This window comes from Schistocerca nitens, chromosome 3, assembly GCF_023898315.1.
Source record: "Schistocerca nitens isolate TAMUIC-IGC-003100 chromosome 3, iqSchNite1.1, whole genome shotgun sequence".
In the NCBI taxonomy this organism is placed as follows: Eukaryota; Metazoa; Arthropoda; class Insecta; order Orthoptera; family Acrididae; genus Schistocerca; species Schistocerca nitens.
The window spans coordinates 734045806-734069780 of record NC_064616.1 but is presented as its reverse complement, the minus strand read 5'-3'; the positions used below and the strand labels follow the sequence as shown (position 1 = coordinate 734069780).

Below are 23975 nucleotides of genomic sequence, written 5' to 3'. Positions count from 1 at the left end.
ATGCAGTTCCTGGTGCATAGAAATATGGTACGGGTGCAATCAATGTTGATGTAGCATTCTCAACACCGACGTTTTTGAGATTCCCGATTCTCGCTCAATTTGTCTGCTACTGATGTGCGGATTAGCTGCGACTCCAGCTAAAACATCTACTCGGGCATCATCTTTTGTTGAAGGTCGTAGTTGACGTTCCATATGTGGCTGAACACTTCCTGTTTCCGTAAATAACATAACTATCCGGCGAATGGTTCGGACACTTGGATGATGTCGTCCAGGATACCGAGCAGCATCCATAGCACACGCCCGTTGGGCATTTTGATCACCATAGCCATACATCAACACGATATCGACCTTTTCCGCAATTGGTAAAGGTCTATTTTAACACGGGTAATGTATCACGAAGCAAATACCGGGCGCACTGGCGGAATGTTACGTGATACCACGTACTTATACGTTTGTGACTATTACAGCGCCATCTATCACAAAGCGAAAAAAGTGGTCCAACTAAAACATTCATATTTCTTTACGTACTACACGAATATGTAATAAAACACGGTGGTTCCTATTTAAAAAAAAAAAAACGCAGTTGATATCCGTTTGACCTATGGCAGCGACATCTAGCGGGGCAACCATAGCGCCATCTGGTTTCCCCCTTCAAGCTAAACGAATTTCGTTCTTTGTAGTTTTTTCGTTTGATGCTTATTTCGTGAGATATTTGGCCCGGTCACTTTCAATGGACCACCCTGTATTCTTCATAATCCTCTGTAGCCTTATCGAATTCGCGGTGCTGAGTACTGGTTGGGTGGCGTGGGCTACTGCGAAGGCGTCGATGTTTGTTGAGCAGAAACTATCACCGATAGCAGTCGATTAATAGTGTCCAAAAGTGAAGACATCTGCTGCGCCAGAAACTGTATAAGTTGCGTTAAATTGAGGGCGGCAGACGCGGTGACAGTGTGCAGCAAATTTGGCGCAGCCATGTTAAGAAAGCAATGTTAGTACTAAAAAAAACGAGAGAAACACAAACCTAAATGAATACCGGCTACGTGATCGGCAGCAAAAATGTCCACAAACAAGCTCAGGCGTGGGTACTGGTATTCAAAAACAACACGTAAATTTTTCTGTGATTTCGCAGAAGCTGCAGCAATATACCTCTTCGCCAACGCACTGTTATACCTTTGGTGGTCACAACAGTAATTCGTAGACTAGGAAGCAGAAGACAGACTAAAGTAGCTGGGCACACTATAGAATATCGATAGACAGTGCTATAACTGAATATTCAAAGATTTGCTCATTTTTTGAAAAGCAGTCATGTTGTGTGTACAAGTCTTTCCAGTCTCTGAATAAAGTCTTTTGTCAACTCAACAGCAAGCTATCTTTCTCGCTGCACTCGTTCCCGCAGACCTAATCAACTACGACGTCAGCAGCCGCTGTCTCGTGGAACTGAGCTATCGAACTAGGGAGACGCTCTGCGCTGATGAACTCATGATATAGTTATCGGTTGCTTATTGTAAATCTCTTATGTACCACTGTTTAGAAAGTCATCAGATGGGCAGTGTGGTGTACTATTCGTTTGAATCACACATCTGCGCTATGACTGAAGCTATTCAAGGGCAGATCGCTGATTATTTTTGGAAATTTGTTATCGAACTTCAAACTTAGGTATTTATGACTCTTATGTGTTAATATCAGTATATGGAAGGTTTTCTTTTTCTTCTTCTGAGTGGTTTGATGGGGCCCACCACAAATTCCCCTCCTGTGCCAAACTTTTCATCTCAGAATATCACTTGGAACCTACGACCTAAATTATTTGCTGGATGTATTACATTCTCTATCTTCTTCTACAGTTTTTAACCTCTACAGCTCCCTACAGTACCATAGAAGCTATTCCCTGATATCTTATCAGATGTTCTATCATCCGGTCCCTTCTTCTTGACAGTGTTTTCCATATATTCCTTTCCTCACGTATTCTGTGGAAAACCTACTCATTCCTACCTTATCAGCCCACCTAGTTTTCGACATTCTTCTGTAGCACCACATCTCAGATGATGTTAAGTTTCTCTCTGTTCTCATTTCTGCTACTTATCATTACTTTTTCCTTTCTCCAATTTATTCTCAATCCATGTTCTGTACTTATTAGGCTGTTCATTCCAGTCAACAGATCCTGCAGTTCTTTTTCATTTTTACTGAGGGTATCAATGTCATCAACGAATCTTATCACTGATATCCTTTCACCTTGAATTTTAAACCTTCTCTTTAACCTTTCTTTTATTTACATCATTGCTTATTTGGCGAACATATTGAACGGCAGGGACGAAATACTGCATCCCTGTCTCACACCCTTTATAATCCCAGCGCTTCGTTCTTGGACTTCCACTCTTATTGTTCCCTCTTGCTTCTTCTATACAGTGTATATCATCCATCTTTCCCGATAGCTTATTCCTATTTTTCTCATAATTTCGAACATCTTGTACCATTTTACATTGTCAAATGCTTTTCCAGGTCAAGAAATCCTATGAACATGTCTTTATTTATTTTTTTGCTGAAGCCAAACTGATTATCATCTAATAGATCCTCAATTTTCTTTTTCTTTCTTCTGTATATTATCCTTGTCAGCAACTTAGATACAGGAGCAGCTAAGTTGATTGTGCAATAATTCTTGCACTTGTCAGCTTTTGCTATCTTCGAAATTGTGTAGATGATGTTTTTCCGAAAGTCCAATGGCATATCGCCAGTTGCATACATCTTACACACAAGTTGCATACATCCTACATACCACTGTGAATAGTCATTTTGTCATCACTTCCCCTGTATGATTTTATAAATTCCATGGAAATTTGTCTAGCCCTTCTGTGTTATTTTATCTCAAGTCTTGCAAAGCTCTTTTAAATTCTGTTTCTAATACTGGGTCCCCTATCGCTTCCCTATCCACTCCTGTTCCTCCTTCTGTCACGTGATCAGACAAGTCATCCTCCTCATAGAAGTCCTCAGTACTCTTTCCATGTATACACTCTCTCCTCTGTAATTTCCATTGCATTCTTAATGTTACTTCTCTTGCTTTCAATTTCACTGAAGATTGCTTTGACTTTTTTATATTTTGGGTCAGTCCTTCCAACAATCATTTCTTTTTCAATTACTTCACGTTTTTCATGAAACCATTTCGCCTTAGCGTCCCAGCACCTCCTATTTAATTCATTTCCAAATTAATTGTATTTCTATATTCCTGAATTGCCCAAAACATTGGAAGATCTGCATTGCTATTATTTCAAGTGTTATGGACATGCACTTGGGCTCTTAAGTTAAAATTCTTTATGTTTTCTTTAGCATATATTAAACAATTGTAGATATACATACTAGGTGGTGTCATTATCTTGAGTTCTTTCAAGTGATTTTTACAGTTTTTCTTGGTGCTGGACCTAATATACACGCAAACTGTTTACTTGTGCCACTTGAACATGGTACTACACTTGAACCAACTGAGTTACAGTTGTTAATGAAAGGAAGCAAAGAATGAGGAAATTAATACATTTTTAGTAATAACGTACCTAATATTGTGCAGTAGGAAGAGAATACAAATGGTTCAAATGGCTCTGAGCACTATGCAACTTAACGTCTCAGGTCATCAGTCGCCTAGAACTTAGAACTAATTAAACCTAACTAACCTAAGGACGACACACACATCCATGCCCGAGGCAGGATTCGAACCTGCGACCATAGCAGTCGCGCGGTTCCGGACTGCACGCCTAGAACCACTAGACCACCGCGGCCGGCGAAGAGAATACAGCAAGTTTAGCAAATAGATAATTAACATGCCATACACTGGGGATTACTTTGACCTGTTGTAGGTAAATTTGGCCCACTGGTTGGAAACAATTTTAAATTTTGTTTCCCTCTAAAACTACATTGTTAGCATGGGGTAAACAAGGTAGTATGCATTTACACTGTGTGAAGAAGGATTAGGAAGGTTGTGAGTTCATGAAGTAATACTGTGTTGGCAACAATGGACTCAATGTTGATGATAAATATTTTAACAGCTATTAAACCCAATAACTTCAGCCTAGAGGGTTCATATCAGTTACGCTAAAAATGTGGTGAGTTTAATTTTGCATTCTGTCAGTATTGGGTAATAAGGTGATAAACTGTCATTTGTGTGAAATGCAATTTAGGTAATATATACAACACTTCTCTAAAATGTTCCTTTTTTTCAAAGTTAGGTTACTTTTACTTGGGTCAAAGTAACCCCAAAATGAAGATGAAGTAATGCTAAAATCCGACTGTGGTTCTGAAAGTATTTCGGATGTGCAAAATGATATCCAGAACCACAAAATGTTGGCAGATAAATTATCACTTGGGCAACATGCTACAAGTTTATATGAGCAAGAAGAATATTCAGGAAATGGGACTTAGATGAGTGATGAGAGTGCTAAAGTGAACTGACAGGAAAGGCAAAGTCATACTGCAAATAGCCAAAACAGAAAGATAAACTATTTTACCCTTGGGAGGATTTGATAAAAATTATCAGACCAACACAACTAACAAAATGTGACATTTTCTCATATCAGAGCTTCAATAATTTGTTTAATAAGGCACATATCCGTACTGCACAGTGTCCTTACCATATGAAATATTCTTTTTCCAAATAGTTATCATAGTTTAATATGTAGGTAACTTGAAAATTAATTAGTCAGTTGATGAAATATACTTCAATTGTATATTTACTGTATCACTGCCAGAATTAAATTCAATATTCCCTGTCTTTACCTTCAAAATTTAGTATTTTATTTGTTCTTCATGCTCCTGAATGTCTACTCTAGAGATATTCATTGTGTTTACTTTGTCCCAACATCATATTGCCACTTTTTCATGAAGAAATGAGTGAGTGGGTCAAAGTAGCACCAAGAGCATATTACATTAGTCCTTTGTTTGGGATTCCACAGAAACAGATGTGTTGTTTTTTGTGGTACAAGTCTTTGACAATACTAGAAAAATGTGTTTGGAATTTTATTTCTGCCTTTAACCTTTGTTTTCTTGTCACATATAAAAATACGGGCAAAAATTGGGTCAAAGTAACCCCGGATTATGTCCATTTCATGTAAGTTTTTGATCTACATGCATTCCCAGTAATTTGACATTTTCTCGTATCTCGTTTGAATGTCTTCAGGGTGAAGTAAATTTCTTTAGATTTTTATTTTATTTATTTATTATCTGAAATCATTATGGCACTAAGTTAACTACTGATAATATGAAGCTATGTTCTGGTCACCATCTATGTCATTGTTTTGATGAAAAGGCTGTAGAAAAAAGATTTATGCTTACCATAACTGAAGAGATTCATCAGTGGGTACACCTGTATCCCAGTGCTTCCAGAAAGTGTAGCTAATGGCCAATAGCTATCACTGCACTTCCCAGTAGTTTCATGCCTTAACAAGTCAGTAGGGCTGTTAACTTTCAAGAGTCAGCAGAGTTTATCCTTTTAGTTAATGTTTTTGGTACAGGTGTGCCACAGTGTAGCATAATCAGTCTAAGAAATTTCATGAGTAAGATTCTTTATATCTGTCAATTATACTATATTTATGCTTACTCTAAACAAAGAAATTACAATAATGCTACTTATGAAGCTTAAATTATCTATTGTTTTCAACAATTACAGTGGATAATTGAAAATTATCAGTAAATTGACTTTTTATAGGTGAAAGAAAATGGCATCTCGAAAACGGACTTTCGACCTTAGAAAGAATTAGAATGTTATTGAAATACGTTGTAAGATCTTCAGTTCAAATTCTTAAGGCCTTAATTCTGAAACCAATGAAGTTGATGAAGAGGATTGTTATTCCAGATTTTAAAAACATAGAGGAACCTGATAATGAAGAAGAACAATCAGTTGCTCTTGCACATCAAAGTTAGTGTCCAGCTGTGCCAGCATCCAATCCTAATAAAGATAATCTACCAGAGCATCTTCAGAGTTCTGATTCATTGAAGGTGAATAGTGCAAGGGCTGCAAATAAACTCTATGGGAGAAATAAATTCAAGTGGAGCAACAAAAGAGGAGTTCTTCATCGCACTCGCAAAAGGAATCTTGTAGTGTGGTTACCAGGAACAAAAATGAAGCAATGCATGTAACGAGCGCACTGGATGCTTAGCAGCTGTGCTTTACAAAAGAAAATTTCGATCTGATTACAGAGTGCAGTAACACAGAATTTGAAGTTCAGAGATCTAACTCCAACAAAAACAAGGATGTTAAAAATTACAGTGAGGCAGCACCTAAACGCAATAACGGTGGATTCACACTTGTCGGACGGTCACTGTAACGATTTTAAGCAAAGACGGTCAGAGGAATTCCCGAGTATTCACACTACATGGCATGTCAATGTTGAAAGAACGTTGTGACGTTGCAGCTGGTTCATAAAATACACACCAGAGGCGATGTTTCATAGTTCATGGTTGAACGTATTACCAACAACAGAGGCAGAAATAGAAAAAAATTATTCATACAAAAATCAAGAAAAAATCCTCTGCAGGACAAGATCAGATCCTCTGCTTTCTTCTCCATAACTGCAGCAACCTCATAAGTGAACCACTGTCCCACATAATAAACTCTTCATTCCTCAATGTCATATTTCCTAATAAACTGAAGACAGCAAAATTATACCCATTCACAAAAAAGGAAGTAAATATGATACCAGCAATTACAGGCAAATAGCAGTACTCTCAGTATTCAGCAAAATATTTGAATATACTATGGCAGACAGACTAAATTCATTTCTGAAAACAAGAAATGTCATATCACCTGCTCAGTTTGGTTTCCAAACTGATGCAATACAGCAACTCCTAGATTACACCTTAACATTAGTACACAAGAAACTTCCAACCATAGGAATTTTTCTTGACCTAACAAAGGCATTCGATATGATCAACACAATATACTGCTGCAAAAAATGTATTCCCATGGAATAAGGGGCACTGGCCATGACTGGTTTAAAAACTACCTCAAAGACAGAAACCAATATGTCCAAATGAATGCAACCAATCGACCAGGAATCGCCAATACTGTACAGTTATCTACCCAAATCACAGAACATGGAGTTCTCCAAGGCTCAGTGTTGGGACCTTTATTATTCTTACTTTATGTAAATGACCCCACCTTAAATTTACACAATAACAGAACCTTCCTGTTTGCTGATGATACCACAATTATGATATCTGACTCAAATGAACATCTTCAAGATGCAATAAACAGGAGCACAGCACAATTAGATTCATGGCTTAATTGCACACTGGACTCGCATTCGGGAGGACGACGGTTCAATCCCGTGTCCGGCCATCCTGATTTAGGTTTTCCGTGATTTCCCTAAATCGCTCCAGGCAAATGCCGGGATGGTTCCTTTGAAAGGGCACGGCTGACCTCCTTCCCCGTCCATCCCTAAACCGATGAGACTGATGACCTCGCAGTTTGGTCTCTTCCCCCCAAAACAACCCAACCCCTCATGGCTTAATTCAAATAGACCACTCCTAAATATAAAAAAGACATTACTTTCCACACAGTTCAAAATAAAAACCCACCAGTACCAAATATATCAATGAGTGATGATAAAATCAACTATGTAAAGGAAACCAAATTTTGGGGGTTACCATTACTGGCACACTTACATGGAAAAGTCATATTGACATAACCTGCACCAAATTGAGTAAAGTATGTTTCATGATTAGACAAATAAGGAATATTGTTAATACTAGCACCCTCATATCAATGTACTATGCTCTTTTCCACTCTATAATAAGCTACGGAATTATCTTTTGGGGCAACAGTGCAGACGCAATGAGGCTGTTTAAACTGAAAAAAAGTAGTTAGAATAATATTATTAAAACAGCAGAAAGAATCCTGTAAACCATTGTTCCAGAATCTGAACATACTACGCCTGCTACATCAGTACATACTGGACCTACTATGTTTCACCAAGAAAAATATTAGCAACTTATATACAAACTCAAACTGGCACCAACATAATACAAGGTCAAAGAACTCTCTATGAGTAATTCCCCATTCAACAAAACTATACAGTAAAGGTGTCAAATATATAGAAATTAAACTCTACGATCATCTCCCATCCCATAGTGCTCAGAGCCATTTTTTTTATCATCTCCCAATAGCTGTAAAGATAATTTCACAAGTGAAGGATTTTAAAGTAAAGCTACGGTCACTGCTAATTAAACACTGTCTCTACAGCATACAGGAATTCCTCGAAAACAACCTGCTATAAGGAACAGTTATAAGGAACTGCTCAACAGAAACATCAGATAATGGATCCCAAACTACTGACCTTATGTAACATAACTGAATGTAAGTTTTACTGGTATAATGCTAAATTCTGGTACAGAACAAATAAAAGACCTAAGTACATTACACATGCGATATAAAATGAAATCATTTTATAGATTCATAGACATGTACCTCTTCTTATAAATGCATAATATGTATCAAATGACCCATCCTATATCATGATGTGCATTTCTGTATAATGTATGATTCAGAGGATCAAAATAAATAAATAAATAAAAAGATGAAACTTCCTGGCAGATTAAAACTGTGTGCCCGACCGAGACTCGAACTCGGGACCTTTGCCTTTCGCGGGCAAGTGCTCGAACATCTTTTTTTTTTTTTTTTTTTTTTTTTAATCTCATTTTGTTCACTGTTGTTCGTTGCATCTGTCCGGGGCGGACGTCGTAAGACATCCGTTTAAGTTCGTTGTTGATCTATTAGCTCAGTTATTTTATTACAGAGGGCTGTTAACCCTCTGACCGAACACGCTGAGCTACCGTGCCGGCAACATCTGAGCTACTGAAGCACGACTCATGCCCGGTACTCACAGCTTTACTTCTGCCAGTAAATCGAGCAAACGTATAGTTGTGACGACCACGGCGGACAGAGCCATCACACCGACGTCATCTCAGACGCCGTCGCAATCTGTTCCACCGCGCGACCGTGGCGCGGGGCGCGGACGGCGGAGGGAGCGCGCCGCGGGTATTTAAATCGGCCGCCGCCGCGACCGAACCCAGTTCCCTCTGAGCAGCCATAACGTACGGATCTCCGTGCCGGCACGTTCACAGGAGCTCAGTCCGTCAGTTCACCTGATGATGGCGACATGTATGATCGCCGAAATATTGTGCCCGTTGGACGCTATATAGACCGGCAGCACACCCGTGGATATTTTGATTACTTTAAACTAAATTTCGGCATTTTATGGCCCTTCACCATAAACCACAAAATAGCGCTTCTGGTGGGTATTTTATGAATTACCTGCAACATCACGATGTTCTTTCAACGTTGACATGCCGTGTAATGCGAATGTTCAGGAATTCATCGACGCTCAAAAATGTTACAGATACGTGACGGTGACGTTCCTACAACTGTGAATCCACCTCTAAACAAAACAAACATGGATGTGCTACTTGCCTGCAGCAACAGGGAAATATCACGTGATTCCGTCATTCTTCCGGGGAAACCTTGATGTGATGCTGACGTGACGTGACATGTCGGTGACGTTCCATTGACAGCGTGTATGAATGCTGCTATTTGCACTACAGAGGAGACTCTCTTTAGACCTGATGGACGTGACGGTGACATTCTGTCAAGTGTGAAACCGCCTTAAGCCTTCATATACGGAAAACACTGATTGTCTTGAAATCCAAGCTCTTATAGGACAGATCAACTATGCTGAAGTAATGAAAATGGGAGGTATCTTTAAAAAATAGCTCTTTGACCCAAACAGTGGAACAGGAATATTTCGGCTTAAGCAACCTTGGCTGAAGCGTGTTTCAGGTTGTTAGTAAATGGTCTCAGATTTGATGACAAAGACACCTGAATGCAGAGAAGACTGAGTAACAAAATTGCTCCTTTTTGGGAAGTATTTCAGCACTCCATAAACAAAGTGAAAGAACTGTACGTACCTTCCAAATACGTCACAATAGATGCAGAGTTAGTTGGGTTTAAAGGCTGGGGTCCCTTTAAAATGTATATTTCTTCCAAACCAGACAAGTATGCGGTCAAGATAGTGATGTGCTGTGATGCAAAATACTTTATACGCTTGATGCAGAAATGGATACAGGTAAGGGCTCTACACCAGATAATATAACTGTGGCTCGATATTACTGCGAAAAACTGACTTCTTCTTTTCATGGAACCAATAGAAATTCAAATGTGGACAATTGGTTTACATCCATAGCGACAGCTAAGAGCCACTTAGAGAAGAAAATTACCATAGTTAGTATGCTGGTAAAAAATAAATAAGAGATTACTCAGGATTAAGGAGAGAGAGCGAAACTCTGCAATGTTGTATTTCAGTGGTCACGTTACCCTGTTATCATACTACCCTCCAAACCCACAAAAAAAGAAAGAATGTTCTTATGCTGTCAGCCGTGCATGAGAAAGGGGATCAACCAAATACAGTAGAACTCCCAAAAATTATTCAGTTTTATAACTGTGCCAAAGGAGGTCTTTACATGCTAGACGAGTTATGTCATTCGTATTCTTGCGCTAGGAAAACTCGTCGTTGGCCTCTCTGTCTATTTTTTAACTTATTAAACGTTAGTGAATACAGCTCTATGTTACTATAGAGAGGGCGCTCTGCATATAATAAGGAAATATTTCGGAACAGAAGATCTTGCCTAAAGAGATTGGTTGTAGATGTGATGCGACTACATATGATAATACGTTTGGAAGAACAAACTTTTAAGAAGAGAACTCCGTAAAACCATCAGTCGCATTTTACATGTGCCAAAGGAGGAAGACGGCCAAGGGGATCCAGAATCGACAACAGAGCAGTGTATTTTCTACCCACGGGCTCGAGACGAAAAGTTCCAAGTTCAATGTGCAGTTTATAAAAAATAAAAATAAAAAAAAATTGTTTGGACCATCAACGAAAAGTGTGTGCTTCATGTCTTAAGTAGTGTAATTTTTTCTCTCTGGACATTTCTTCTTAAGTATGGTTTCAGTGTTTATTACATTATTTTGAAATAAAAAATGTAAACTTTTTAAAAGCCCGTTTTTATTTGGGGTACAACTATACCCCAGAGTAGCAGAACCGTCGATGAAAATAAGTGTAGCATTCCAGAGTTAAGACAGAGGCTAATTCTAAAGCAACATTCAGTTCAGCCAAGTATAGATAAGACAAATATATGCACTCCGTTCCACAGATCCAGTGTGAGACCTTTAGATATGTAGTACACGCCAAGACATTTCGCCGAAGATGAGAGTTAAATTAGGGAAGTATGCCATGGAATTTGTGGCTATTAGTCTTGACTGCATTTCCCTGGCATGCTCCCTGGTTACCGCCTCTGGTACTCGTCTCATAAATTCAGTCGTTAATGATTTTTAATGTGTAGCAAAATTTTTATAGAAATTTTATCCACCTGTTTCCCCTAATTTTTCTTAATTTAGTTCAGCGTGAAGATATTTGTTGTCTTTACATATTTCATAAGGCGCTGAGTGGCTGCTTGTCTGTCTACATCTATAGGCGCTGCATAGCACATTGCATTCTATTTATCAGTCCTGTATGATGACGTTTAATGAAATATTGTTATAATTGCAATAGTTTCACTGTTTTGGGCTAACAATTCGTCTTTGCAGACTTCAGATTCATCACTGACTCGTTTTTCACACTTCTTCCCGAATCTAAATGATCTGTGGTGCGGTATTGCCACACACTTGAGAAGCTAATACACGTTGTGATATTTTCTTTTCGCAGCTGAATAGCTTATACTCTTTTTCTCTCTAGCGAACATTTTCATTTACATACTATCATTAAACTACTAATTAACTCATTATAATATGCTATAATTCATCATTAGTTACACCATGCCATTTTCTTTTGGCCAAGAACATCTGTCATCACAGCTCGTTTTTTTATGAAGACATTACTATGGCTGCTTTCCTGTACAAGCCCTGTAAATCTCGTGCGTGCAAAGCATTAGAAAATGTAATATTTGCTGCGAGATGTTACTGAGCTTTGAAAATAAAAAAAACAATAAACACATTTAGCGGTCTTTATTGTTTGACAACACTTGGCGTCTCAATAAGTACTTTGGTTGTGTTTGCGATCGACTTTTGTTAACAGGATGCGTCTGACGGCTCATCGTAGTGTACTAATTGAATTTGACGGATATTCGTAGGGATGAATAGAAAATCAGCTTGTCTTGTGAATTGAGTCGGGAATTGACAATGCTGCAGGGCTGTCGCAGAACTTATTATGTGACGCGAACTGTATCTTACTGGGTCGCAAAATAATAGGTACCACTTAAACACTACTTTCGCATCGTTGTTTTTCTTGTTTGTGTATTTGGTACGAAAGCTTGCGAACGCGAGAGAGAAGTGCCAAGTCACTGCGACTGGCCGATATTTCGGAAAAGTAGTATTACCTGTAGATGACTAGATTTGTTTCCCAATTTGTACTTAGCAGCAGAGCGTGTCTGTAGTAAACTCTTGTGTTTGCGAACTCAACCTGTCATTCGTTTTGAAGTCGTGGTACTGAAGTCAGGACTATGAGTGATGTGGCACAAGTATCCCGTTGCAAAAATTTTGAATGTTTTTTCGCAGAAGTTGCGTTGAGGGAGAGGTATGTTTGTAAACATACTGTCGCTATTGGAATTGAATCGTCTTTTCTGTATCGCCGAATGTAAATGGATATGGCAGAAGAGCGCAAAAGCAGAAAGGTAAGTTACTCTATATTTGGTCCAAATGCTTGTTATGCATTTTATTTTGTAATGCAAGTTACTTACCATAAAATGTATGAGATAGAAAGATGGTTACATAGCATATCATTTAAGGATAAGGGATGTAATTTTCCATGTTATTTTAATGTCGCATTAATATATTTGTTGTGGGTTCACTGAGAAATTCTATAACGACTAGAAAGAACTTGTTAGTACGACATAAACGTATGTCTTCCTCAATTTGAGTATGCAGCTTTGTTACAATTTTTTTTTTATGCTGACACTAGACAGTGTTATCCCATACCAGAAATACCTATACATTTTGCATGTGAATGAAAAGCCCAATCTTCTACTGGCGTGACCATGCATTTGTCAGTAGCAATTGTGTGTGAAGGTTAAAAAATATTGTCCCCATTTAATACCACTCTTTTTTATATTCTCCAAAGAGGCAGTATCTAATTGTGCAAAAATTAGATTATTTGATATGTGTGTGTGAGGCCTGTTGTAGTCGTATTCTGGTTTCAGTGGCATAGTTTCCAGGTGTTATGCTCACCTTCCTGGTTTAATGTTTCAGTTCTGTATCATTATTCAAGTGTTATGTGAAAGATTTCTCTAAAAGTGTTTTGGAAATCTGTGGAATAGAACATCAAAAATACACTTCTGATGTTCATGTAATATTTTGGAGTGATTTCACATAATGTATGATTAATGCAATTTCAAACTACTGTTATAATAAAGCCAAAGCAGATGTGAAAGTGTGAGTTAAAATAGCTAAAGGTTTTTTGTTAAAAACTAAATGAAAAAAAAAAAAAAACAGAAAACTAATACCAAGTAGCTCCCAATGATATTATGAATAGAATTTAAAGTAACACCATCATTAGGTGAATTTTTACTAGCCAAACATGATGAAAACCTGTCAAAGTTTGAATGAACATTTGTGAACACCATCTTATTGAGAAGTGACATCAGAATTGTAATTTGAAAATTTCAGTTTAATAGTTGGAATGGGTTTGAGTGGTGGTGTTATATGCTGATCTCTCTCAGCAGGATAAATGATCAAAAATAATGTTCATTATTACAGTTCACATTAGTAAAAAACAAAGTGAAGCAAACATTAATCTAAAGACTATTTCAATTCCATGAAGCTGTGCTAGATATGTTTCCATTGGAGATGACATGTGTTTGGCAACAGAAGAAAGGTTATTTACATACAGTTGTGGACGGCTTTAGAGTTGCAGCTGAAAACCAGTCTACAATATTGTGGCTTTCAGCATATTTTAAAACTACATTTGGTTCTGCAATGATTGCATTAAAAATATTTGTAGATTTTATTTGGCAGTATTTTGTTTATCGTGATTAGTTCTCTTGGCGGTAGTTTCAGATTTCAAGTAATTGTTCAGGGATTTGTATGTTACACTACGCTGCGTTAGTCTGATAAAGAATTTTACAGTATCTTGTTTTAAATGTGATACTTGGACATAGTATACAAGGCAGTCCTCTTACATAAGTTGTTACTGTCTCCCTTCTTGCTAAATGCCAGCTTTTAATTTGCAGTGTAATTCTTTTGAGTGATTTTCCTAGTTTCTTTATTCTCCAGTGAATACAGTGTTTCTGTTGCATATTCTAAGATTCCAGTAGTTTCATAGTATGATATGACTCCTCTGTTTTATTTGATCTTTTTTGTGTGCCATGATGGCTGGTTGATCCTGTGAATATTATTGTGCTGAATGGAGTTTAGAGTGCTGTTACTGGTTATTTGACATATGCTGTAAGCTCTACCCTTAAAATAAAAGATGCAGTGCATATAAACTGCTGACGGCTTCCAATATTGTTTTGACTTCAGTAATAAATCCTTATTTGTCCATAACGGTGAAATAGTTAATGTAACTAAATTATCTTCTGCCAGTGGTAGATTCAGTTGCTGTATGCAGCAACACAACATCAGCACACCACTCTACCAGTTTACTGTGGTTCTATTAACATGTGAAATTGCACAATGGTTTAAGCATTGGACATATAATTAAGAGTAGTGAGATTCAAATCACCATCTTGAATCAGTATGTGGCTCCCCAAATCACTCAAGGATAATACTGGGATTATTCCTTGAACAGGCCAATTCCTACCACAAATCATCCTCCAACAAATCCTAATGACTTCATTGCAGGCAGGAAGAAGGGGCTGTCACTGGTTTGCAGCTTAACTGATTGGTGCCTCATACCCTTCTTTGGGAAGTAGTGCTGGCCGGGGTGGCTGAGCGGTTCTAGGCGCTACAGTCTGGAACCGCGTGACCGCTATGGTCGCAGGTTCCAATCCTGCCTCGGGCATGGATGTGTGTGATGTCATTAGGTTAGTTAGGGTTTAAGTAGTTCTAAGTTCTAGGGGACTGATGACCTCAGAAGTTAAGTTCCATAATGCTCAAAGCCATTTGAACCATTTTTGGGAAGTAGCGTCATGGCAGGTGAATGAAACTGGTCTGCCAGTGGTCTGATTCATAAGATGAAAAATCTGCCAGATGGAAGAGTTCATCCCAGAAGCTACTGAGAACAAGGTTGCAATCAGATGCATGCCATTACATCAGCACCAGTGACAACAGTTGCCTGGGGTCTGAGACAATTTACAGTTCTTTTGCAGAGGTAGACAGAAGTTGTGAGGGCAGCTAACTTCAAATCAGCACAGCTGTATATTCACACCATCATTCATAGGACTGAGAGGGGTATGTTGATATGCAGCTGAGTGCAGAGTCTAAACCAGAGGCCCTGTAGGTTCTGTGATGATCAAACCTGTAGATTGTTTGAGCTACACTACAGTGTGGAACCTTGCAGAGTTGCCCTGGATTTCTCATGCATGTGCTATACAATGAAAGTTACAATTCTCATGTCAGATTGTGTGTGGAGTACCAATAGGGTCTTTTATATTAGGCATACCTTGAGACTCCTGACAGAAACCAACTACCATTGTAGAAACAAATTATCAAAACTGTACTCTGATTAAAATTACTTTGTGGTTGACAGGCTACAGTTTCGGTGGGCAGTGTTGGTGTGCATGTAGCCACACTTCACAAGGCGCTGCACATACTTACAAAACAGGCAACACAGCAAGCAAATGGTGCTTGAGGAAAAAACTAAGGTTGGCTGGCTGCTGACCCCTACCACTCAATTCGCTGAAACGTCAATCATAAAGTAATTTTAATCTGAGTATAATACCATAAGAAATTGGGGAGACCCCAGATTCAAAATCCACTGATGTGCAAAATCTAAGGACGAAAGTAACTTTCACTTGATTTGTCACTGCCAAGTAACATAGCTTAATTAGTATTGGACTACGCGTAAAAATACCTGATACAATAGTGTAAAGAAGGCAACTGAAAGGAATACACAATGAGATGAACAGAAATGACACTTTTATTCAGAGACAATAGCGACATGGCAGTCATAGTGATTTATGATGGTCCCCTAGACATTACAAAAGGTGGTACATGGTTCTTAATGAGATGTGTCCTCACCATGGATAGCAACGAATGGTCTGCAATGTACTCCCATGCTGGTCACAAGGTTGGTAAGCAGTTCTTGTGGTAGGGTGGTCCATACCTGTTATCAGCATGGTTGACAGCTGGTGGATGGTCATTGGTGCATGTGGGCGTGCTACAATACATCTTCCCGAGGCATCCCACATGTGCTCGATGGAATTTTTTTGGGGTGGGGGAATGGACAGGCTAGCCCATTCACTAAGTATTTCACTATTAGTTGTATACATTTTCATGGAACAAGAGCCAGTTTGGCCTTACACTTACCAAGAAAAAACAAAAAAACTCAAAACACACAGCATTTTCTATCACGTAATAAAGTTGTGTAATAAACTCTCCCAATGAAAAGTATTACTGAAATACATCTATTTAAAAAGGCAGCTAAAATGTTCTTGACAAATGCTGCATAATCAGAGGACTCAGATAAGTGGTTAATAATAGATAGGTATAGCACCAGACATTGTCCCATTACAGTACTGTATTACTTTTGGAAGAAAATCATCTGCCAAGATCTATAGTGCATGATAGTAATGTCATTCTCCTGAGTTCAACATCTCACTCATCATGGGGGACAATGACTTGGTTTTTCTGGTGGACTGGGGGGAGGACATGAAGATGTGCAAGGGTGGATAGTGGCATGTGTGTGGACTGGAGTCCATTTTCCAAATGGACTGTAGTTAGTGCTAGGGGCATAGCAGCAAGTTCATGATTCCTAAGTCACCAATGGGTGTCCTATATGTGTGCAGTGATGAAGACCAAAACTGTGTTTACATAAAAGATTATTTTACAACAAGAACCAGTTGAATGAGGCAGTGCAGTTGTAAGAACACTGGCATCATATTTGGAAGGATGAAGTTTGCTCTGTGTAGCCATCTTGATTTAGAACTTGTGTTGTTTTCCTAAATTATTTAAGGCAAAGGTCAGGATGGTTCCTACAGCAAGACAATGGCCGACTACCTGTCCTATCCTCTTAAAAGTGTCAGTAAATGAACATATCAGACATTGTCAGAATAGGAGAAAACAATTGTAAGCAGATAATCAAATGTAAAATTACAAAAATTTCAAAAACTTTGTATAAAACTTTTTAAAATTAAAAAAAATATATATGTGTTGTGTGTACCACATTTAACATTAAAAAAATTATAAATGATGATCAGTTTTGGTAGCATAACTACCATCTTCAGAGCACATGTAACATTATAAATGCACTAGCAGTGTACAACACTGTTGCATCATCCATAACATTCTTATTTTAAATCTTCAAGTAAAATCTGTTACCTACAGTCACACTTCCTGTGATAGCAAAGAAAACAAAAAGCCAGTACAGCATCATAAAAAATTAAAAGAAATGTTTTCATTACAGTCAGTAACTGCAAGCAGGGATTTGCCATGTGAGCTGTACTTGAAGTCAAAAGTAAAAAAAAAAAAAAAAAAAAAATGTTTATATACAACATTGTCATACTGGGTAGCTTGTCCAAACAGTAAAGATGTATGTACACTGGGTGGCACGGCTCCCACATGTTAGTAGTTGCAGCAATTTTACAATGTTATATGGAAAGTTTTTAAAACTTTTATAATTTTACATTTGCTTCTGTATATATTTTCTGTGTATGAATATTTGAGCTTTTTATTTTTGTTGCATTATGATGACAAATCCTATTTCATTGTGAAATGGTCCTTGCTTGAAAAAATAAAGACAGAACACAAGTTCAAAAACATAAAAACAACAAGAATTAGTAGATATTAACACACAGATGTGTGCTTCTGAGCAAATACTGAAGAGTAACTCACTAATAATTGGGGGATTCCATTGTCACGGTTGGGACAGTTGCACTACGTTTTCCAACAGTCAGATGCTGATATAACATAAAGTATAAATAGAAATAAAGTAAAAATTGACTGGTTGCCTTACAAATAATTGTTTTACCTTCCCTTTAAATCTGAATGTCAGAAGTTTACAAATTGAGCTGTTATCCATCTTTAAAACTTTGTCACGGGTGGGACAGCAAATAGACGTAGCATTGAATAACCACCAACATTTTAGAAGAGTTCTGTGATTTATGCACTTATTTTCTTTTGAAAATATTGAATTAACATTAATAAAACAATTCTCTAGATGACATAATATCAATAAATATTAGATTAGTAATACTTACTTGCAATAATTGCAATCAAAGACTGTCACGGGTGGGACAAGGAATTGTCACGGGTGGGACTCATGTGAAGTACAATCTTTTTTTTTATTTAAAGTGATTTTATTACGTCAGTTAGCTATGAATCAGTAGGTAACATATACTTAGAGGGCACTTTAAGTTTTAATAACTTTGTAGAACATTTTTGTTGCTTATAAATAATATACATTTTGGTATAGTATTAGTTTACAGTTCTGAGTACTTAATTATTTCACTTGAAGAATGAACCACTTTGAAAAAATACACTTGACCTCTCACCCACTTTCGAAAATGTCTAAATTGCCAGGAAACTCATAATATAAGGTGTCCCTAACATGTTTGACATTTGGATTCAGGAGAATAGCAAGAACTTGTTTAAACTCTATGTAGGATACATCGTTTAAACTCTATGTAGGATACATCCTGCTCGTCAGCTTTAAATACCTTTGCTGAGTCCCCAACAGATCGCATACACATAATCTGTATTTCCCCATTGTCTTCTACACTTCTCTGTGCAATTGCAGCATATATGTATGTAGTGGATTTCTTTCTTGCAGTTTGGAACTCAACTAAAATAAATGTTCCTGGTGTGATTTGTTCCACAGCTGGTTCTGAACCTGTAACTTCTTGGGAATTGGGTGTCAACAGGACATCAGGATATGATTCCTCATCACTCATCTCAGAATCTGTGTAGATTAGTGAATATATGTTGGGTGAAAGTGGGAAAACCTCCACTTTCTCTAAATCTGATTTTAGGAAAGTTCTACCACATAATAGATTATAGGTATTGTAACCGTTGATGTAATGCTTGCTGTGAATATCTTTTATTTTTTTAACAGCTTTCCAGCGGCCATCCAGAAGGTCTCTGTTTTCATCAATGTGATCTTTTGTCAGAAGAAGAAAGTTTATTCCAGAAACAGATGATTTGGCACAGTCTAAAAATTCCTGTGCATTGCTGATGATGACTTTTCTTTGCTTTATTCCAAACAGCCCTTTTTGTTACAGCTCCAATGCCATCCACTGCACCATTCCCATGTGATGTTGCAAAGAAAAACCATTCTCCAGACACTCCAAAGTCTTGCATCATGTAGCAGAGGTTAGAAATGGTGAATTTGTTCTTAAATTGACCTGCGCAACCATCAGAAAAAATTTGTATCGAGGTCAAATTGGGAAGCTCTTGTATCAGCTTACTTATTATACTCTTCAAACATGCATAAACAGAGTACTTGTCGTGGCACAGTTCATCGCTCACAATTGCAAATGACTGTAGCCCTGTTTTCATCCAAACACAAATAGTGACCACTGTAATTGTGTATGACTCCAATGGGCACTTTGTATCTCATCTTGTGCCAGTGCTACATAGTTTTCTGCAAAATCTATTTGCAATATCACTTCATCATCACTAACTGATGCTTTCGCAGTCTTGAAAGCTCCAGATTGCATCCTTTTGACAAAGAAGTGCTCCTTGAATGTTTTTAGTTGAGACTGAAGTTCAGAGAGAGCTTCACAAAGTGTTCCACTGGTAGTAGTCTGTTTCGGGTGACACTCATGTTCGGTCCATTTTCTCCAAGATATTATGTCACACAAATCAAACTTTCCATCTATTAATGTGTGTAAATTCATGATGCATTTCTTGCATTGACTTGTCATGCATATTTCACTTTCTACCTCACAGCAAACAAGATTCATAAGGTGAGTGTGAGTAGCAGGGAAACTAGCTATTTCTTTGTGAATGGCTTCAATGATGAAGTTGAACTTAGCATGATATCTGCACACACATACATTGTGAGGCATTTGAGATGTTAGAACAACATTTTTAGGCCACAACTCGTAGAATTTTGAAATCTTGATATTAATATCTGGATTGTCTTGCTTAAAAAGAAAAAAAATGCTTCCTTAACTGTCATATTCATGTGACGTTTCTGCAAGCTAACTCTTTTCCCAGTTTCATGGTCTACAATAGACTTTACATCCTTTATACCAGGTGTCTGCCTGCTGATTTCATTATTTGTGAAAAACTTTTGTATTATGAGCAGATTATCACCTGTAAGTTTACGAGATGTTTTCTTCACTACTGGGAAAATCTGCTTTACTACCTTTTTAGGTAAGCTTTCACTTACAAGCTTTTTTATTACTGCTGATTTTTTTGAGGGGCTTGAAGGAAGCACCTTCTTTACCTGAGAAACAGCTTTGCCAAGGGACTGAGGACATTTATATGATCCTAACTGGGAAATACAGGTCTCAGACTGATCTTCAATTAATACGGAGTTTAGTTTAAGTCTGTACTTTCTTTTTCTTTCAGCTTCCTTCTTTTGATATTCCAATAAAGATTTTCCACTGGAGGATACCTTCATCTTCATATTTTCCCTTCTTCTCTTATCCCGTTCTTTTTCTTTTTCTTTATGAACATTGTACTTGCTGGTATCTTTCTTCAGTTTTTCTCGAAGTTTTCTCATACGCTCTGCTGATGTTCCCCATTTTCTGAATAAACAGTAAGTTTTTATTTAGTGTAAACCATCAAAGCACTTGTTATATCAACCAATTTAACTTAACAATAACAAGAAGTGTTAAATGGTTTAGATTTGAGTAACATCCAAAAAACTGTCACGGGTGGGACACAATTTCTTTTAACATTTATAAATGATCATTTACAACTTAGAAGGTGCCTTATGGTTCATTGGATGTTTTTATTTGTTTTTCTTACTTCCAACCTAAATATATATAGAATTACTATAATTGCTGAGTTAGAAGGTAAACTTTTTCATGTTTTTTGTCACGGGTGGGACACTAAATACATCGTAACTTTTGTGAATTAGTTGCATACTTAATAACTTACCTTTCTTTAAGAACTGAAGTTTGTCAGAAAGATAAGATTCTGCTCTTGAAATTTAACAATTAAAACATCAACAATCGCTGCAACCCAAATTTAAACAGCTGCCAACACAAAAAGCAAACCTTTTGTTTTCCATCCTCATCTGTAGAATCGCCAACTTTGTTTAACTATATTTCCTCAGATAATTATGTAATTTTTATAATTTTTTCAGGACAGTAAGATTCAACTTTTGTAGATTCGAAAAACTATAACATTGTTAAATTGGGAATTTTTCCAAAAAATAAGCCTCAGGCTCAGTTTGGCATGGAATGACCCAATTGTAACTGTGTCTAGATCCCCACTCAGAAATTTTGAGCTGTTCATGCATAGGGATTCTTTACTACAACATCTTTCAGACAAGTGGTTAATAGTCTGCAGTGATTTCACTGTAGCTTATTGAAAGGATTGTGATAGGAAAAATGACTTGGAAGCATTATTTGGCTGCTAAAGTTTGATCTCAGTAATTAACTTTCCAGTGCAGGTGGATACAGACAGTGGAACTCTGATAATGTTTTCTTTGATGACGCTCAAAGCAAGATAAACAATGTAGTGTCTAAAATATAATTCTCTCAGTGGTTATCAGTTAGAATAGTTAATGTCTCCTGGACAAAGATTTTAAGAATAGTTTACACGAGATGGCCTGGGACAAAATTTGTAATGAACCAAATGGGGACATAAAATTTAATCTCTTCAATGATAAATTTGTAATATTATTTGTAAATGGCTTTTCTCATAAATTAAACAGATAGGACATTTAAAAGACAAGTAAAAAATTGTAGATCACTAGCAGGATTAAAGTATCTTGTTAAAAGGAAAGGGAAATGTATCTGTTATCAAGAACAAATAAAGATCCTGTAGTAGTTGTACATTACAAAAATTACTCAACATTACTAAGAGAAATTATTAAAAATCAAGTAACATGTGTATTGTCAGAAATCAGTAATTCCAAAATAGACCTAAGTCTACACAGAATGTAGTGAATTGAGGCAGCAGTGGTCATAGAACAAGAGAACGATACTATTGATTTAAATGGAAGGGCTATAAATGTCACATGTAGCTGTTATGTTCAATAAACATTTTTAAATGTAGTAGAAAACAGAGTGACGAGCAGTTCACAAAGAAGCAGTGAGTTGCAAAAGCAACTCAGAAAATTCAATCATATGGATGTGTCAACCAATTCTCCTTCTGAAGCTAAGAAAATTATATATTTTCTCAAAAATAAAAGCTCATATGGGTTTGATGGTGTTTCCCTAGAGAGTGCTAAAGTGTTGTTCCCATATATTAACTGCTATCTTTTCTGAAATATGTAGTTTATGACTTATACAGCACATATTTCCAGACATAGAGAAATATGCCATTGTTACATACCTCTATAAAGGTGGTATGAGAGATGTCAATAACTACAAACATATTTCAGTACTAATGTATTATCCAGAAAGATTTATATTAGAATAGTATTCTACCTGAGCAACAGTATTATCCTTAGTAAATCACAGAGATGGTAAATAATGTTCTTCAAAGTATTTTGAATTTATTTCTGAAAAGGTTTCATTTTCAATTAATGAGAAAATTACATTTTCGTTTCTGCAGTCTAGAGGTAATATACTAATTATAAGTGTAACACATGGTGTGGAAACAATAACTAGGGTGTAAACTTCAGTTGTTTTGATATCCATATTGGTGATAATTTAAAGTGGGAAAATTCAGCTTTGAGCTCCTAAAACAACTCAGTTCAGCCACATTGGCACTTCGAGTCATTGCAATTCTGCAGAATAAACAAATCAGTAAGTTAACATATTTTTGCATATTTTCATTCAATAATGAATAATGTTGTGGCGCAACCCATCTTTAAGAAAGTAAGTTTTCCTTGCTCAAAACATACTGTAAGAATAATTTTTGGTGCCTGCCCATGATCATTTTTTAGACATCCATTTAAGGAATTGGGCATTTTGACTATTGATTCACAGCATATGTAATGTCTGTTGAAGTTTGTTGTAAATAACACACTACAATTCAAAAGAAGCAATGACAGACGTCATTACAGTACCAGAAGAAAAAATGACATTCATTATTCTGTATTAAGGTTGACTTTAGCACAGAAAGGGTGCATAATGCTACCACCAAAATTTTTGATCATTTACGTAATGATATAAATTTTCCGACAGCAAAGTTAAGTTTGAAAACAAAATAGAAAAAAAGTTTAGTCTTGACAACTCCTCCTGTTCTGTAGAAGAATTTCTATTTATGTAATATGTAAAACTGATGAATAGGAATTACTCCTTCAGCTCTGTATAAAAACAATGAAAATCCCAGAGTGTAATAATACACAAAGTAAAGGGAAAGTAAGCACTCACCTATAGATGAGTGATCTGGGGCTCATAGAAACACATGACAGAAAACAATATTTGTACTAGCTTTCGAGCTCTTATTCTTTGTATAGTAGAAGCACACCCAAATGCACACATCCTTGGTTGTGATGAGACACTATGTAATACAGATATAAAATAACTCATTCTACATCAGTGATTCATTGTGCAAATGATCCATGGAACACAAAACTAACTAACCTAATTTGTTCTATCACTGGGCACAATATGTGAGGTACACATAGAGTGAAACATTCTATACTTATTCTTCAGTATTTGAGATCATTAATATGCTGTCATTGCAGATGGAATATCAGGGGTTATCATACTCTTTAGCATTCAGT

General features: G+C 37.0%; 1 protein-coding gene across 1 annotated transcript in view; it reads left to right on the top strand.

Moving 5' to 3' along the window:
- The first annotated feature begins 12093 nt into the window (after window positions 1-12093).
- The window catches only part of LOC126248708 (oxysterol-binding protein-related protein 8), a 211432-nt gene continuing 199550 nt past the window's right edge, over window positions 12094-23975 (top strand). The window contains exons 1-2 of the mRNA XM_049950002.1: window positions 12094-12277; window positions 12584-12699. Coding sequence (XP_049805959.1) covers window positions 12667-12699 — 33 coding nt within the window. The 5' untranslated portion in view covers window positions 12094-12277; window positions 12584-12666. The remainder of the gene's footprint in view (window positions 12278-12583; window positions 12700-23975) is intronic.